Raw genomic sequence first — 20,530 nt, 5'->3', positions numbered from 1 at the left:
ACTGTTTACTTTTCAATCTCCAAAACGTATTCTTGACGCTTCTTTTTTACTAACTTTTAAAATAACTGATAAATCTTATTATAGAAACGAATACGTGCCCCAGGAAGGATGTATTAACTTTACGGAGTCGGAAACTAGGTGTTATTAGTTTAACTTTCCTCCTGGAGTCTATAGAGTGATTGTCATTCACAACACTCACAACAACAGACTGTATGTTTCCGACTCATCTGATCTGAGGGGTTTGGATCTTTGCTTTAGGCTTTTCTCCTCGCCCTTTGAGGCGAAGGTTTGGAGTATATTCTACCATGCTTCTCCAATGCGGGATGGTGGATTCACATGTTGCAGAATTTCTTTGAAATTAAACATATGCACCGCCGTACGCGACATGAATTATAAACACAAATTAACACATGAATATTCTCGGGCCTGCCTGGGAACCTGCAGTTACGGGATAAGATGTATGCGTTCTAACCACTGGGCCATTTCTGCCCTCATTCAAATTCAAATTCCTTAATTCAATACATCTAGAAACATTACACTTACTAATTGATGATCAAATTGAATAGTTTCGGAAAAAGAAACACCTGAGAAGAACCAGCGAAAGAAACTCAGCGGTTTTTTTACAGATTAATTAAATACATATATATTGAATAATAATTGAAATAACCAGGAGGCGATCGTTTTATACCCAAGGTGTGCTATCGATCATAAATTCACTAATTTTATAGTACCTTTCGCACACAAGCGTTCCTTAAAACTTTTTGACATTGAAATGTGAACAGAAATGACAACTAAATCATATTATAGTATCTGATTTGTCAGTTTAACAACTATGTGTAATTATATAAAGTAAATATCTATATGTTGGGTTGGTTGATTCACATAATATGATAATTATTTTATATAAAATAAATACGCGATAACGAGTTCGATATTGAGATTAAGGAACGGTTGTTTTAATATCTTATAACAATACTATGATGTGTATGTTAAATTTAAATAATTCAATGTTATCATATTAATTTAACTTAACAGTGGCATACGTTATCAATGTAAAATAACATAATTAACATTTATTTTCATTAAACATCTGCCCTGCCTTAATAACAGTACGTTTGTTTATTCAGGATAATTTGATCTACAAATAATTATTTAAATATAATAATAAGTCAATTTACAAATTCGAATCAAGATAATTGTAATCATTACCTTCAGACAGAAATAAAGAGAATTTATCGATAATATTACCATCGATCTCTCCATCACTAAATTCAAACTCTGTTGCGTGAATTGGAATCAAGTTCTATGGATTAAAAAAAAACGATTTATTAATTAAAGTAATTACTAGTATTTATTCTGGAATTAGTTTTGTATTCGAATGGTGTTAATATTGAAGCGACCTTGTTATTTGTTTCGAGGAATTGCAAAGACTATTCTTAATACATTTTATGGCATGTCAGAGAGAGATAGATAATAATAATAAATTAAAAACAATTTAAAATACTTTCTGTTTTCAGTGCTGTATAAAACAAAATAAATATAGGTAAATATTGTTGTAAATACATTCCTATTTATACGAAAATATTTTCTATAAATAAAAACAATGGTCCGTTATTATCCAGTTGGTTGCAACGTCAAATAAATTTTAAACTTGATTTTATTATATTTTCTACAGTTATTTAATGAACATAAAAATGTTTGAGGCTCTCATTCCGAAGAAATTCCTGTGTCGATACCCTCTTAGCACAGGCGCTTTTGTCGGGAGTATCACACTTATGGTCAGTATTCATATGTACAGCCAGAGTAAGAAAACCTTCGTTAGTTTCAAATTCATTTCTTTATCAAGTCTTAAACTCTTAGTACCTTTTGAATCTAAACATCAAATCAATACGAAGCAATATGTCATTCTCGATCGGTAAAGCAGATTATCGCTCATACTGAGCACACGAAAATAGATCTTAATGTGACGAACCTTTTCTTACTCCGACTGTACTTTCAACAATTCTTTAGGTTGAATTTTGAGAATTGATTCTTCTTGACATTACATTCGGATAACTAGTCGAAATTGTTTTGTTTTTAAATTAACATAAAAGAAGAACGGGGACGATTAATAATTTTGTTTGCAATTATTTTATTAATAGCCTTCTATTAATAAGATGAATGTTAATAATACCATTAACAAGTCATTAATTTAAATATTTTTGTCACAAAAGTGTCGCTTTGAGCTGGGAACTTATTATTATTAAGGGGAAAAACAAATGACATTCGAAAGCGTAACAGTGCCTACTGACTATAGTATGTGTGAGTTTTACAAATACTTATTTCCGAGTATCTCTTATCTTATACCGTATAACGATTAAACCGCCTTAAACCTGGGCGCGTGTTGAAGCGTCTTAAGAATAAATAAGTTTTAAGAATAAATAAATTTCCCGCCTTGATTTCGTACGGATAATATTTTTTCCTGGAACCCAATCCTCGTAAAATTGTCATTCCAGAGTTTAGTGATATGAATAAATGTATACTAATGTCAAAAATGTTAAAGTAAATCTGTCTGTCATTCACGACCAAACTAATAAAGTGAATTTGATGAAATTTGTTGTGAAGCAAACTTGATATCCAAGAAAGGACAAAGGCATACACATGATAACCAAAACCTAAAACGCGAGAGAAGAGGAATAACTATTACAAAAAATATACATAGATACGCAAATCTATTTAACGTGTTGGGTGCATGTAATAATAAATGATTATCATATTTCAGTGTGTCACAGCGATATGCATTATAGCCCTAATCGTCCAAGTCTTGTTGATGGGAAACTGCGCGAACTGCACTGCCTATGTGTGGCGGAACGCTTACAGTTTCAGCATCACTGGCGTCATTTACTGCTTCATTATGTTCGCCATGCACGGCTGGCTGGTGTGGGGCATTAAAAAGGTCTCAATATATTACAATATTTATATAACAAGGTTACTCCACATTGCTTAGATTTTATTATTCTTTATGGCGTGTCATGTGGATATCAATCTTTAATTTTTAAATGTGGAATGTTACCCAAATTTAAGAAATGTTGGTTCTGTCTCTGATCTCCTTGGTCGAGTAATGTGTACACCGGTTATCATGGGTACGCCACTCCGAGGGCCCGGGTTCGATAACCGGCCGAGTCGATGTAGAAAAAGTTCATTATATTCTATATTGGGTCTGGGTTTGTGATACAGTCGTTACTTCTGCTCTTCCATAATACAAGTGCTCTAGCTACTAATATTGGGATCAGAGTAACGTATGTGATGTTTTTCAATATATTTGATTTGAGAAAGTGAAAAAGTCAAACAGACAAAATGTTGCCTGATGATAATCAGCCTCTATAGGTAATTTCAATTTTAACGCACCGTCCATAGCGTATCAATGATATTTTTGTTGTTGAAACATGGTATATCCTTCAACAAGATGAAAAAATACAAAATTTTGACTGCAACGGGTCAACGTGTTGTTTTAAATTTTGAATTTGGCTGTGTTAACAATTCAAAACGCAAGTATATTATATTTTATCGCAATGAAACGCTTTGATTACTAAAACATACTTTTATTCATTACAAATAAGCACATTATTAAAAAAAACAAGATGGGAAATGTTTATACAAGAAATGTACTCCACAAGAGCAGGAGTGGAGAAACAAATAAACGTTGATCTTGAACTTGACCCCCCTTGAACCTTTTGAAAATTATAAGGAACTAACGCGGGAAAAGTGTCAAGGGCGAAATGCACTAGACGTCGAGTAATTTGTTAAAGCCTTAAGGTTGACAGGCTAGCCATAACATTTGCTACAATATACAATAACAACAGCAGCCTGCAAATTTCCTACTGCTGGGTTAAGACCTTAAAGTCAAAATCAAGAATTTTCCCACGCTGTTCCAATGCGGTTTGGTGGAAAACAAATGTGGCAGAAGTCCTATGAAATTAGACACATGCAGGTTTACTCATGATGTTTTCCATCACCGCCGAGCTCGAAATGAATTGTAAACGCAAATTAAGCACATGAATATATTCAGTGGTGCTTCTCTTCAAATCACTAGGCCCTCTCGGCTCATACCGCTTCAATATATATACTGAATATTTTTTTGGTAACGATTTTCAGAAAAAGTCATCAGTGCTGTTGTCCTGGGTGGTAATAACATCGATGTGGCTGACACAGACATTCTTCCTGTTGATAACATTGATATGCATGCACAGTTCCGAAATCAATGTTATAGCTTGGATTCTCTGTCTCGTTCTTGGGCTGATCGCTATAGGTAACTAAATATTCTAATTTAATTTTGTCGATGTTTACTTAAATATTACTTTGAGCAAGCACGTCTCCATAAGTAACAACTTACTCCATTTACTATACCAAAACGGCAATGCTTGGTATGAAAGGAAAACTTCAAATAACTAAGGCTTCCTGTCCCTTTGAAGAGAGAGGTTGGAGTTTATTCAACCACACCATTCCAGTCCGTGTTGGTGGATACAAATACGGCATAATTTCATTGAAATAAGACACATGCAGGTTTCACGTGCAGGTTTCATCAATGATACACTCAAATTAGGCACATGAAAATTCAGTGGTGCTTGCATGGGATTGAACCCGCAGTCACCTTTGTCGGCTGCAAATTACGACCACTTAATTTGTTTCCTCACGACCTACAGGCCAACGATTTAGTATAATCGTAAGAATAAATATCTCACACACGCAATTTATATGCCCAAATGTTTTAACACACCCTAATAAGTCAGGATTAGTCTTGATGAAAGATATCGGCATCCTTACGGAACTCTACTTTTTCAGGTGTGCTAACATACTTCGTATTTATCGTGTTTGGACTTTGGCGAGAAGTGAAACATTTACGAGAAAAAAATGTTACAATAACAATGTCTACAGATGATTAATTCTTTATTAGATAATTTTGACACATTTTAATCAATAAATATTCCATAAATTTGAGACTACATTTTCACTTTACTGAATTGAATTCCTAAAACTGGTGGCTAAGCAATATGCATTATAATAAATCTAGAAGCGCTTTCAACCAAATTAGTCATAAATTGTCTATTAAACGAAATATACTTCAAAGCGATTGATTTTTTCAAACGAGATTGGCTACATGAGTAAGTCAGCTAATCTGCATTCAACAGTTATTGTCGCCTATTATTACATAACTGTTTACCCTTGCGGTACGTACGTATTAACGCTTTCGAAGCAGAAAACTGCAAATACGCCAAAATCGATTAGGTTGTTATTTTAGGGAATCACGGTAGCTTGCCAAAGCGATCTCGTTGCGCCCGCCGAAGATACGGTGAAGGTACCGCCGCTTGTTTGGTGGTTATTACACTATATCGGAGCGCACTCGCCGTCCAGGACACCGACGAATTCCACATACAACCCATCCCCTCACGTGGAAACGCTGAACGCGTTTTTCTAGCGAGATCAAAGAAAGTTAAGGTTTCAGTTAAAGTTTTACTTGGTGATAGGGCTTTGTGCAAGCCCGTCTGGGTAGGTACCATCAGATATTCTACCGCTAAACAATAGTACGCAGTATTGTTGTATTCCGGTTTGAAGGGTGAGTGAGCCATAGTTACAGGCACAAGGGACATAGCATGTTATTTCCCAAGGCGCATTGACGATGTAAGGAATAGTTAATATTTCTTACAGCGTCATTGTCTATGGGTAATGGTGACACTATCCATCAGGTGGCTCATATGCTCGTCCACCAACCTATTCCATAAAAAAAAGTTAAAAAAAGCTATCCTGTCGCCTGTGAAACTGTCACTCTCATCTTACCTCTTCGAGAATGACTCATGACCTTTTCAGGGACCCAAAGTATCTCCATAATAGATTTCACATAAATCGGTGCAGTTTTTTTTATTTTAACTATGATTTAAAAAACGTTAATAATTGTTTCAGATTACTTGATACCTGTCACTCATAACTTACAATCTAGTGTAAATTTGTTTATTTTCGAACTTTTTCTAATTACTTTATTAGTTTATCTGTAGAATCTAGTAATAATATAATAATAACGATGTAGATAATATATCATTTTGACAGTTCCAATGACGGCTCATCCACTTGCTCAGCTTATTTAATAAATCTATACATATGATAAAATTTGAGTGTCTGTTTGTACTATTAAAATAACCGCTTTTTACGAAATGCATTTGTGTACATACAATTTCTGTCAGACAGTTTGTATGTTTGTTCGGACTGATCTCTGGAACGGCTGGACCGATTTTGTCTTTGACTGGCAGATAACAATAACTTATTTATTTAAATTAAAACACGTACGAAGTCGCGGGAATAGCTTTTTTTATCAATATTGATAATTTTTTATTTTGTTTCGATATAAAATAAGTTACAGTTGAAAATACTTTGTTATACATTGCAGATATCCTATATAGCTTCAATTTTACAAATATGCGTAAAATAATACGTAATTCGAATAAATAAATATGTTCGTTTGAATACAGGCACAAGCGACAAAGTATCTTAATTTCCTAGGTTGGCTGCACATGACTGAAGCAAGGAATGGTTATATATTATATATGATGGAGCGGCATATCCAAGCCCATTTACAAAAAAAAACATGACGTCAGCGTTGCTGATCATCTCATGACCTCAAAATTCACTACAAATTATAATTTAATAGTAATATATATAATAATAATTTCAAATATTAAAATAATCATTTCTGGACACGTGTTTTTCTTAAATTCGTGGTTTCGCCCCGACATATACGTTTAGATGTAGTTTATAGCGTGCGTATTAATTTAAAATGTGTAACTCTCCTTATAATTCGGATACATTATTTTGTCGTAAGTTTGTAAATTTATAAGCAATTCAATCACAATCCATCAAGATTTATTAAAATTCTGAAGTTACACGTGTTTTACTTGAAAATTAAATTTATTAAAGGCGTCTAGCGATGTCAAAAATCACTAGTGCGATTTCGAACCCTTGAGCTATCGTTACATCGTTCCCACTCTTTGCACGAGCTTTAATTTTATACACGAATATTAGTTAATTCTTATAAAGGGCCATTGGAGTTATAACTTTTACTCACTTATAAAAAATATCTTAAAAATCTAAACATATAATAAAATTGGAGTGTCTGTTTGTAATATTAAAATAGCCCTTTTTTACTCAATGCATATGTATGTAAACACGGTGCATATACCAAAATAACATTTTTTACAATTTTTGTCGGTCTGTCTGCCTATTTGTTCCGGCTAATCTCTTAAACGGCTGATAAAATAGGGAGTAACTTAGGCTACAATATTTTTTTATTGTTAAATTCAAACGCGTACAAGGTCGCGGACACAGCTAGTTTAAAAATACAATTTTCGAATGTTTTGTGATACAAACGATTATACGTCTAATTTAAATGTCAACTTAAACACTTCATAGGTAAAGTACATTTGTGCCTTCTTAATCAAACAGGACAATTGCACGTTAGTTAGTTATCTAAACAGTTTCATCCCTTGTGTCATAATTAGAGGTGTTTGGAGATTACAAAGAGAAACACAGAGATTGTTATTAAGGTTATTTAATTAAAAATAAACTTTCACGATTCTTTATCATCTTTCTCAACGAAATTAGATACAAGACTGTTTGAATCCGAGGCAAGTAACTGTTTCCGATGACTGTTTACGACTAATATGAAGTAGATGGTCACTGAAAAAAAATGCATCTAAAATAAATACATTATTATTAATTATTAAAAGAAAATTTCTTGGTGGTAGGGCTTTGTGCTAGCCCGTCTGGGTAGGTACCACCCACTCAGCAGATATTCTACCGCCAAAAAACAGTACTTAGTATTGTTGTATTCCGGTTTAAAGGGTGAGTTAGCCAGCGTAACTACAGGCACAAGGGACATAATATCATAGTTCCCAATTTTGGTGACGCATGCAAGAAATGCTTAATATTTCTAACAGTGCCATCACACATCACATATATAAAAATAAAATACTTATATTATAATTATTTCTTTATATTAATTTTTATAAATAAAAATTTCATTAACTATGTCTTTGGGAAGGGTTTCATTTTATCTCTTTAAGCCGAGACTGCACGAATCAAGTTCGTAGGAGTGGCTCGTTTTTCGTAATACTAAGCTAGATCTAAGTATGAAAAGTTGAGGCTTAGCTGTTCTTTGGAGATATCATTTTAAGTACTGCCGCGTTAAATGAAACGGTAGACGTTTGCAACCAGGAAATTTGCACGAAGGAAAAAACAGTTGACTATCATACAAAATCTTATACAATAACAAGCGACCCGGCCCGACTTCGGTGCGATGCTGATACTAAATATACTACAGAATTTGTTTATTTAGATACACATAAGAAACTTTTAAAATTATCAGTGTTTCTTGACTATATTGTGTTGATATAAAAAATATTCCTCTCGAATCACACTATCTATTAAAAAAAAGCACATCAAAATCCTTTTCGTAATTTTAAAGATCTAAGCATACATAGGGACAAACAGCAGGAAACTACTTTGTTTCATGCTTTGTATAGATTGCATAAGCCGATTTTCGTCCCAGTGATTATAGAAGGATAGTTACACGTACAAGATCAACTATGGTCTTATTTTCAAGAGCTCCGGCCGTATGTGCACTAAATTACCGAGGATTCTCAATCGCAATTTATTATATTGATTTATATGATAATTTTAGAGACCGGAAACAAGTTATAGGCCGGGTAGAGAGCGACGCTATGGCTGTTATTAAAACGTGAGAGCAGTTGTCTATTTAAAATGTCATTAAATCTACACTAATACAGTTGATTACACTAATGTCCACTAATATTATTAATAAGTAACTCTTTCTATTATATTTTAAATCTTAATCCGCTTACTAATTTAGATCAAATCTGTAATGGAGTCTGAGAAAATGAAATAGCGACTAAATAAAATCCACGTGGATCTAGTCAGTAATATACAAATAACAGTCTGTAAATTTCCCACTGCTGGTCTGAGGCCTCTTCTCCCTTTGAGGAAAAGGTTTGGAGCATATTCCATCACACTGCTCCAATGCGTCTTGGTGGATACAAATGTGACCGATCTTATCTTCACGTTTTCCTTCACAGCCGAGCACGAGATGAATTATCAAAACAAATTAAGCACATGAATATTCGGTAGTGCTTGCCTGGGCTTGAACACGCAATCATTGGCTAAGATAAACGCGTTCTAAACACTGGGCCATCTCGGCGCCACCTAGTTACCTACCTAGCTATGTATATATGTAATTACAACAATAAAAAAATATATCAATATAGAGAAACATTTAACGCACAATTTATTTAAGTGTTTTTCGTTAGAAGTTACCATTCTTTATAATATTTTAAGAAATACTCAGAATAATGTAACCAAATTAATTTATTATTTCTGATAGTTGCTAGATTTAATATAGTTCGTAAAATGACGATTCAAAAGTGCTTGTAAATGCCTTCTTGAATAAAGTATATTTAGATTAGGATTTTTGATTGTCGTTACAATTAAGAGACACAAAATGCCTCTTAACTCTAAGTTATCCTGATCTGGGGAGCATTGACCTTCTTAAGCATATTTACTTTTTTATTCAATTTATAATAGAATATATATATTTATATCTGCTGAGCTGAGATGGCCCAATGGTTAGAACGCGTGCATCTTAACCGATGATTTCGGGTTCAAACCCAGGCAAGCACCAATTAATTTGTTAATTTTAATTGTGGTTATCATATTATCTCGTGCTCAGCACTGAAGGAAAACATCGCGAGGAAACCTGCATGTGTCTAATTTCATCTAAATTCTGCCACAAGTGCATTCCATCCACTCGCATTGGAACATCGTGGTGGAATATGTTCCAAGCCCTCTCTTTACTGGGAGAGAAGGCCTTGGCCCAGCAGTGGGAAATTTACAGGCTGTTACTTTACTTTTATATTTATATCGTACAGCGAAATGTTATTGGAACCGTCACTTACATATATACCAAAGCATGCCCAGTATAACTATAAAGACCCTGTTCCTCTGCTTGCGGGAGGTGAACACAATGGCTAGAAGCATCATCATCATCAGCATCACAACTACGAAGATCACCGTGTACCAGATCCAAATTGAACAGAGATTCGCGTCATCCTGAAAAGAATAATTGAATTAATTATAGAAATTATTAATTCGATTCCGTTCGCAAAACTGAATACCATCACTTAGATGGTACCGTAGACGTTAAGTATTCATAAAACAATTCTTTGCCATCACTAGACGCAAACATTTAAAGAATAAGTTTATAACAGTTAAGATTCTTAACATATGGTTACTGAAATACATAACAACAACAACAACAGCCTCTAAATTTCCCATTGCTGGGCTAAAGCCTGCTCTCCCTTTGAGGAGATGGATTGGAACATATTCCATATAGTGGTGCTTGCCTGGGTATGAACCCGCAATCATCGGTTTACATGCAGGCGTTATAACCACTGGTCCATCTCAGCTCAAAAAGTTTTGATAAAATAAGTTATTACACAAACATAGCTGTAAAAAGAAAGATCATCAACAGACAAAAACTTACTTCGTAAAAGAAAAAAATTTAAACAGTTCTGATTACTGATACTGTTACAGTTTCATTTACATTTATGACGTGTAACATCTTTCCGCTCGTTTTCCCGTAATCTGAGAGAGTGATTTCGTTAAAAGGGGCGGAAGTGTGAAACAGGATTTCTATTTTCATACAATAATTATTTGAAGTGAAATGGTCCATTTGATAGGTCAGGTCGATTTGATATAAAAGTTAATTTAGAAGGATTAAAATAGAATCGAGATGACCAATTGACCAGTGATTAGATCGTGTGTGACAGATTAAGATTAAGTGTTTTACATTATTTATTGTATCTTTTATTTAATTCTGTAATAATAATAATTAGATATAAATTAATTTTGAATTGTATTGATAACTTTGATATTCAATAAGAGGGTACTTTGACTTTTTTGTTCATTATGAATCCCGTGATTTGTAGTGAGGCATATTGTAAGTGATGGAGGCTCTTAGTAGAGTACTCTTTTTACCTGGATCATCGAGGTGTTAACATTTAAGGTACGATTTAAATTTAATTTTTTTGTGATTTACAATATTTTTTATCGCTTGTTAAATTATTTATGTATAATATGATATTATACAACAACAACAACAACAATAGCCTGTAAATTCCTACTGCTGGGCTAAAGGCCTCCTCTCCCTTTGCGGAGAAGGTTTGGAACATATTCCACCACGCTGTTTCAATGCGGGTTGGTGGAATACACATGTGGCAGAATTTGTATGAAATTTGTCACATGCAGGTTTCCTCAAGATGTTTTCCTTCACCGCTGAGCACGAGATGAATTTTAAAGACAAATTAAGCACATGAATCAGCGGTGCTTGCCTGGGTTCGAACTCGCAATCATCGGTTAAAATGCACGCGTTCTAACCACTGGACCATCTCGACTCTATGGTATGATAGTATAAAATATATGAATTTGCAATGAAAAATGCAAAGTTAAAAAAAATCGAACACGTGCATTTTAATCGACAATTGCCGATTCAAGACTAGCCACACCAATGAAACATATCACACAATTTATTTCATGTGTTTAATTTCAATGTAATTCTCTCACATGTTTGATCATTAGTATATCATGAATCAGCGTGTCGGAATATACTCTGAACCACTTCCTCATCAAGTAGGAGGAGGCTTTACTCGTGGAATTAAAATAACTATTTAAGAATGAATACATAATTAAATATTGTATCAATGTTCATTCATCTGGAATACATTATAGCGGAAATGAAGATCGGGCATTGTTGCCAAAATGGAAATGAAAAGGAACTCATTCCATTTCAATTAAATTCGTGGAATCTTGTATTACTAAATAATTAAATTATACTTTAATTACTAGCTGGAATTAACAATCGCTGATAATATTATGTAGAAAATGAAGATGGGCCGAGATGGCCCAGTGGAACGCGTGCGTCTTAAAACAACAAAAGAAAAAGATCGTGAGGAAACCTGTTTGTGTCTAATTTCATACAAATTCTGCCACATGTGTATTCCACCAAACCGCATTGGAACAGGGTGGTGCAATGTGTTCCAAATCTTCTCGATGCAAATGCAATCGTTAAAGCTTTGAAATCATTAGGGAAAATATAGAACTAGAAATTTTAACCACGCACATCTACAGCCTACAAAGACACTGGATCACTAAACCTACAGATGTTCGGTGGTAAGATATCGATTTGAGTGGGTGGTACCGAACTACATCCACAAAGCCCTTTCACGGGAAAATTAATAGTTTCGAGAATATTTCAGGTGACCGGACAACCTCTTACATTCAACAATATTTTAATTAAAATACACAGCAAACGAACAAAGCGTAAATAAGTTTTGAGTAATAACAAGCTCGGTTACTTCTAAAACAATAACTAAATGGACTTGAAATCTTGAATAACAAAGGAGGGAGTTGTTATTCTGGAAATGTTAACACATACTTTAAAATAACCGAACAACTCGAGTAATTATCCAAAAATATAGACAACTTATACTAATAATATATATTATATAAATGTAAAAGTATCCCTGTCTGCTTGTTGCTCTTTCACTACGATCTTGGTGGTAGGGCGTGTGCAAGCCCATCTGGGCAAGTACCGCCTGCATATCAGATATTCTACTGCCAAACTTGTTATTGTTGTGTTCCAGTTTGAAGGGTGACTGAGCCAGTGTAACTTCAGGCACAACGGACATAACATCTTAGATTCCAAGATTGGTGGTACATTAACGATAAAAGAATTGGTTAATGTTTCTTACAGCCTCATTGTCTATGGGCGGTGGTGACCACTAACCCATTGGTTGGCCCATATGTTCGTCCGGGAACCAATAGCATACAAAACCAAACCAATGAACCGAATTTGATGTACTTTGGTGTGAAAACTTGAACTCCAAGGAATATAATATATATAATATATAATAGGCTACCTAATTTACCACATGTCAACCAACCCTCTTAAACAAGAGCGAAACCGCGGTTTGTAACTAGTAAAAGATAAAGAAAAGGTAAATCGATGTCATCGTTGAAATTAAAAGTCTTAAAGAGCCATAAAAGTCTAGTAATGAGTTAGGTTAGTTATTGCGATTCCGACCTTGACCTATTCTGTAACCTAAGTAATGTTGAACTTGTATTAGGAGAAGGTAGCTCTTGATACAAGCTTAGCTCTTAATTGGAGTGGAAAATAGGAAGCTTAGTAGTATCTTGAAGAAAGGTAGTGTTAATGTTATTTTAAAACAAGGTATCAAGCTAGGAAATGTTGAATCGTGTTTTTTTAAGCACTGTACATTTCGGTACCGTTCAAGTTATGGAAGTTTTCATATTGTACTAAATAAATTAATTATATGTATTAAACATAGTTTTCATTGTATTAAATTAATCCAAAAAGTTTTATTTTAGGTCAAGTTACCTTTGCAATACCGCAAAATAATAGTATGCTAGCCGCGAAAAATAATGCCACTAGAATCCAGATGGTAACGAGCAGGTAACTCAGTGGAATAAAGAAGGAACAACCATAGGCCATTGGGTGTACCTGAAATTGAAAAATATAATAAGAGTAACATTTTACTACTGAGACAATGAGACAACATCACACACATTACTCTGATCCCAATGTAAGTAGCTAATGCACCTGTATTATGGAAAATCAGAAGTAACGTAACCACAAACACCGAGACCAAAGACAACACAGAAAACTAATGGTTATCTAATTCGACTCTGTCGGGAATCGAACTCGGGCCCTCGGACTGGCGTACCCATGAAAACCGGCGTACACACCACAGGACCACAGAGGTCGTCAAACTAATTTACTATGAATATAATCATATTTTCCTAGTACATCTTAGATCTGTTGGTATATCGAAAGTTTATATTTCTTATATTATTACCAGCGGAAGATACGACTTACAACCACATATCTCGTTCCTCCCGTATGCGAATTATGAGTTAAAAAAATAAAAAAAAACTAAAAATAATATTCAGAAAGATTAGTACAACTATGAACAACTGTATGGTCCATTCAAGTTTGAATTATATTCCTTTTACACGTATTTTACATCAAAGGAAAATTTGAATCAATTTTCCTTTTGGGAAATGAAAGGTAGGCTTCATTTCCGTTCTATTATTTACTTAATACAATTTTAAAATGACTGAGTTACATATAATACTACCTCAGCCGGCATGATAGGTGATCAAGTTTTTCTTGAAAGGATTTCAAAATTATATTGTATAAGGTTGAATGGGTGATGAATGTTTGCAAAGGCAATCATCATTAGTGATGTTAAAGTTTTAGGATTTTATACGTCCATGTATTAAAATCAGATGTGAAAAATAATATCGTCTCTACTTGAAACAATAAAAAGTCTATAAATAGTATTTTCAAATGATTCCGATGGGACATCTTATCTAGTACATTATCTGTATTTCTATATTTTGATGCTATATTAATATTATATTCAGGAGCAGTGAAGGTGAGCATTTATGCGCATTGCAAAGGACCACTTTAAACCTACATTCGGGTCGCAAGGCACGGGAAAGGAAACTGCTCCAAGTCTCCCTATCTTCTACACGATGGATTAACCGCACCGTTAATCCATGGTTCCAATTTAACAAAGGTATGTATTTATATACGTAACTTTTATACTTCAAATTAAATATTTACATACAGTTAATTAGTTTATAGTTTGCTGTGATAGTTATTGATATGTAGAGAAATTACTTTAATGTAAAGCGCGTACTAGGGTTAAACCTGGTCTATATTTTTATACCATATAAAAGCTTGTCGGCTTTTGATAAGTTATGAAGGCTTTTGCTCGCTGTGGTTTTTATCGTCCTTCAAAGTTGATTATTAAATTTAGAATTATATTAAATATAAAATTGTGTGTGATTTGTATGAGTTCTATATCTACTAAACTAGACTAGAGGCAGTCAATTCAATTGCAACTCTTAATCGTTTTATACCATGTTTGTTGATGCGTACGAATTGAACAAGAGACCAACATTTGTGGCGGCAAGTCTCAGGATCCTTTGAATTGTGTCCGAAAAACCGATCGGCCAAAGTTGGCCAATATCAAAAATGTTTGATTGAAACTTTCGCCCAACATGCTGTTTGGGATATATTCGATCTTAATAATGTAAATATTTATCAAAGTAAGATTCAAAGTATCTATTGACGAAATACAATTCTCTGACTTCTTATGTATTCATGAAGAAACTGATCAAAGTTGTTTGATTTCAAGATTCACTTACCACCCCCAAAGCAGCTATTATCATTGAGCCAGTCTTAAGATCCACTCCGAAGAATGATGAGACATCGGGAAGATCATCGAGTGCTGTCATTATATTTATTTATTTGATATCTATTTATTGTACTTCGTTTAATTTCGATATCAAAATGAACTGTCATTTTTTAATGAAGTGTACATTTGTGTTACTTATGCTCATCGTATTCTGCCACATGTCACGTGAAATGTACAAAAGAGGTTTTTCATGTATTATATTAATATAATAATTGATTAGATTGTTGCAACTGTTTTTTTTCCTGAGAAAATATGTTGTTGTTAATTGTTTCTATTTTTTATGTTCGTTTAAACCACTTATGGTGCAAAAGTATTTGCTGATTGTAAATTAATTTTTAATAAACATTTTTTTTAATTCATTATAATATCTTATTTCATATTATAAATTGAAGAAAATCGTTCAGTTTTACAAAATTTAAATAATGTCGTATTTATTTTACAACCAACCTCTTCCCGAAGGTGCCAGAGAAGATATTGCTTTAGGGATAAGGTCGCCTGTTGCATATTATGCAAATTTGTTAAACCATATAATAAAATTATTTTTAAATATTGATATGCAACAAAGATTAAATAAATAAAATTAAATAATAAATTCATTCTGTTTCGTTACAATAGCGCATTAAGGAGGTTTTATTTTGAATATGAAGTCGTGGGACGTAACATTAAAAGTTTCTGACACATAAATTAACTTCGACGAAACTTTATTACCTTTGAAGTGGGTGTTAAGTGATGCAAAATAAGATGTTTATATGTTATTCCAATCGAAGACTGAGGAAAGGTAAACAAACCATTTACACAACATAATTTTCTAATAGCCCTACTCCAAATAACTTTTGATCAATATATATTTATTAACAATACAGCACTATTTCACTTAAATATGAATTTAATTTACTTCCAAAGTTCGGAAAACAGCTCGCCGACATTTGAGACGCCATTTTTTCACGAATCCATAATTATATTTGTCGATTCAATGTCATTGTTGTTTATTGTTTTGTCTTTACTGCTCTTGTGACTGGAATAGGCTATAGATACGATTACTGAGTAGTTGAAGTGAGCGAAGCTGAGCCGAGATGGCCCAGTGGGAAGAACTCGTGCGTCTTAACCGATGATTACCGGTTCAAACCCAGACAAGAACAAATTAATATTCGTGTGCTTAATTTGTGTTTATAATTCACCTCATGCTCGGCAGTGAAGGAAAACATCGTCTGCATGTGTCTAATTTCATAGAAATTCTGTCACATGTGTATTCCATCTAGCCACATTGGAACAGCGAAGTGGAATGTGTTCTAAACCTTCTCCACAAAGGGAGAGGAGGCGTTAGCCCAGCAGTGGGAAATTCACAGGCTATTGTTGTCGTTGTTGTTGTTGTTGAACATGAAGAAAATACTTTGAAGTATATTTAAATCATTTTTAGTTGAATTCGAGCTCTTATTCTTCTAAAACAAATTTGATATGAGATGTCTTGATATTACCTCCTTAAACTGTAAGCGATTTGAATTAAATTATTTCTAAATTTCTCTGTATGTGAACTTATAATAATATCGTTCCTTGATTATTCTATCTCTTCAGACTCGAATTAATTAATCTCAATGTAAGCTAGCGCCATTTTTAATGAATACAATGAAATGATGTTCGTATTATCTTGTTTTAATTATTCTAATCAGTAAGCATTGTTTCATAACATGGACTTCGTTAAATTGTGAATAGAACGATGTTTGCATTTCATCGAAAACATCCTGACTAATTAATATAATGCAACACAGGTAATTTCGATGTCTGTTTCACGAATTTGACTAAATTTTAGGGGATGAAAAATACCTTTAAATAATTGTATGAATTTCATTGAAACGGAAATAGTTTATTAAAACATTTTTGTTAACAAGTTTAGAAAAAAAAATTGAACAATTCCAATTTTGAAATATTTTATAATAGGAAGTAATTCGATCATTTTCTGCCTCGACCACAATATACAGCAGACATTAGCCAAATTCTCAATGCATAAATAATATGATATACTCTTATAATCATACCATATATGTCGATCTAGGTCGATATGAGATATATATCGAACTAAAACTAAGTCAAATTGCTGACTAGACCACAGTTCATTCACCTCTAGTCTAGTATAATATAAAAAAAATAGCAATTATTGAAAATGATACCAGCACTCTAATTGCATAAAAATAAGATTTCAGTTACATATAAAATAAACAAAATGACTAAAAGCTGAATTCTAACGAGCTTACTTTAACAAATGCTGAAATGGATGCACTGTAATCGGCTTATGCTCGCTTTCACGTTTTCAGTTATTAACCAATAGAGATGCGAGTATATGTCAACGTGATTATATTGACGCGTTCAGAGTTAGGGCACTGTAGCAAACCTATAGAAAAATTCTCACAATTCAAGACAATGGCTATTTTATTTAGGAAGTAGTTTTTTTTAATAATGTAACTGTAAAATTATTTGTTTATTTATGTGTAGAAAAGATCCAACATTCAATATTCGAATGACACATTAATGAATGTGGTTGAAATTGAAAACGGTTTTAAAATAAATCATTGCAATTACAATTTGTCCGTGAAAAACTACTAAACAAAGATACTTTATGCATTAACTTTATGGAAATAATTTATACCAAAAGATGCGTCGCCTTTTGGAGAAGATTTATGGGAACAAGCAAGTTTGTATTATATAAGAAGTTGTGCTTATCAATCTTACCAGCTTTAAATTTAGGCTATTATAATAAGTTATAAGCGTGAATTTAATGTTGTATAAGTTAATTGTTACTGATAATCGCGGACAAACATACCTACCTACCTACATACACACACGCACACACACATACATACATACATACATACATACATACATACATACATACATACATACATACATACATACGTACATACATACATACATCCATACATACACACATAAATTCATACAAACAATCGAACTGAGAACATTATTTTTTTGAAGTCCCTTAAAAATGTGTTTTAGAGCTATTTATAGGTGGAAGTGAGAGAGATAGGTAGATTTAAACTTCAAGCTTCTATCTAAATATTTTGTGATTAAGGTGTAAATTAAATATTTATTTTCTTAATCCTGTCTGAATCCATCCTCCATCCATCCTCCTCGCCTTATTCCAACTTTATTTGGGGTCGGCGCAGCATGTCTTCTCCTTCCATACTTCTCTATCAGACGTCATCTCACAGGTAACATTATTTCTTACCATATCGTTTTTCACACAATCCATCCATCGTTTCATTGGTCGTCCTCTGCCTCTATATCCTGAATTGTATCTTTTTTTGGTGTTACAGTGGTCAGCGGTGTCCAAGTATTTTATATGCCGATAGATAGCAGATAAATGAAACTAAAAATTAAAAAAATGCATTTCGTGACTTAGCGACGAAAAAGCTAGCAAAAAATCTGAATATTCCAAATACAGTCAGAATCAGTTTAATCCAGGCTAATCCAATTAACCTTGCAGGGTTGCCACGTTGACAAACCGGATTGTTTTGAAGGAATTATCGAGAGATTTATTGAAAGCTTTTTCCAATACCTTCATTAAAAACTTTTTCGTTTTCGAAGCTTAAAAAAGTATATATGCAACGGTATTTACATCTAGAATTATGTAACTTTGTTTCATGTTCACCAATTCGGATTGGAGAAATTTTCAAGAATGACTCCCAAAATTCTTCGCCTAAGGAAAACGAAGTATTTGCCCAAAAGTGGGATATTGTCAAGCTGTTACTATCACTAAAAAAGAAACACGTTTCTCGAGCGAAACTTTGTAAGTAATAAGTAATCTCGCGGCTTATGTTTTATTTAGTTTAAGATGCTCAGAAGCTAACTCTTAATTGAAAAGTGGAGTTTGACTTTTAAATAAGTCCTTCCACTGAAGAAGAATAAACTTGTATATTGAATATAAATAAGTTAATAGTTTTTTACTTAAAACTATTTAAAGTACAGTCAGAGTAAGAAAACCTTCGTCAGTTTTCAAATTCATTCCTTTATCAAGTCTTTACTTTTGAATCTAAACATCAAATAATTGCGACGCATTATGTCATTCTCAATCGGTAAAGCAGATTATCGCTCATACTGAGACCACCAAAATATATCTTAAGGTGGCAAACCTTTTCTTACCCCGACTGTACATCTACATTATTTAAATTACTTATTTAATGTGGTGTAAATAATAAAATTTTCGAGTTTTAAGTTTGATATCGAGGCGGTCATTGCAGATCCCAGTCTCTTAACTCTTATGATTGAATTAATAGTGTGTGAGTGAGAAACGCACACATACACAGTGAATAATTCATTGCATATTTCGTTCTCAAGTTGATTGAATGTTCTATGTAAAGAATTGTTAAAAGCACCTATATGTGGAAGTATATATTTATATAAAGCGAGTTGCGTGTGTTGATAAAGTATGTGTCTGGAAAGATTTTGTTTTTATATTAAAGTAACATAAGACAGTGATATCATTTTTTTAAGTGCAAAGGAATTGGTTGAATTATGGCCAAGCCAGTATTAATTTGATGATTGTTTTTGTATGTATCTGATTCGAAAAGCTAAAAAACCTTATCACTGTCTCAAGCAAAGAAAACCTACAAAGGCCGAATTACCATACAATGGCACTCCAACAAATATTACCTCATCACAACTGCATATGTTTGAAAGACATATATGTAGTGTGCATTGCTAATGCCCAATTTTAAGTATTTAAAGAATTACTGATATTCTTATTTACCCCTCCAACTAGGCTTCAAGCTTGGCTAAGAAAACAATAGTCCAGGGATTATCAAATATGGTCATTTTTACGATAAGCCGTAAATCATTGCGTTTTTGACGCCTATGAGACTTAACCACGATACACGCGTAAAGCCATTTAATTATAAATTTGTTTATTTTCAATGCGACCCATTTGCGTGAATTCGTAAAATGACAAACAAAAATTGTTATTGTTCGTATATTTACGGATCTTTCTGAACTATTTGTAGGAATTCTCTTCAAAAGTGATTGTGAAATTAAGTTGAAAGTATACGTTGAAAATATTCGAAACCTTATCAAGTATTGTGCAATGGTTTTCAAGAATAAAATGGAGTCACGTTCCTTGCTTCTATTATTTAGTTAATTTA

The 20,530-nt window shown here is 33.3% G+C and overlaps 2 protein-coding genes across 2 annotated transcripts; one reads left to right on the top strand and one right to left on the bottom strand.

Moving 5' to 3' along the window:
- The first annotated feature begins 1,639 nt into the window (after positions 1-1,639).
- LOC124535506 lies at positions 1,640-4,944 on the top strand. The gene is made up of 4 exons (XM_047111711.1): positions 1,640-1,778; positions 2,762-2,935; positions 4,135-4,288; positions 4,822-4,944. The coding sequence occupies exons 1-4, from the start codon at positions 1,683-1,685 to the stop codon at positions 4,920-4,922; spliced, it is 525 nt and encodes a 174-aa protein (XP_046967667.1). The 5' UTR covers positions 1,640-1,682; the 3' UTR covers positions 4,923-4,944.
- Positions 4,945-7,568: 2,624 nt separating this feature from the next.
- LOC124535523 lies at positions 7,569-15,470 on the bottom strand. Its single transcript, XM_047111738.1, has 4 exons — positions 15,334-15,470; positions 13,496-13,618; positions 9,996-10,149; positions 7,569-7,704 (listed from the first exon to the last, which is right to left on the bottom strand). Exons 1-4 carry the CDS (start codon positions 15,421-15,423, stop codon positions 7,595-7,597), a joined length of 477 nt encoding a protein of 158 aa, XP_046967694.1. The 5' UTR covers positions 15,424-15,470; the 3' UTR covers positions 7,569-7,594.
- Positions 15,471-20,530: the final 5,060 nt, after the last annotated feature.

The sequence above is a fragment of the Vanessa cardui genome, chromosome 15 (assembly GCF_905220365.1).
Source record: "Vanessa cardui chromosome 15, ilVanCard2.1, whole genome shotgun sequence".
Lineage (NCBI taxonomy): Eukaryota > Metazoa > Arthropoda > Insecta > Lepidoptera > Nymphalidae > Vanessa > Vanessa cardui.
This window is presented reverse-complemented; position numbering and strand designations above follow the sequence as displayed.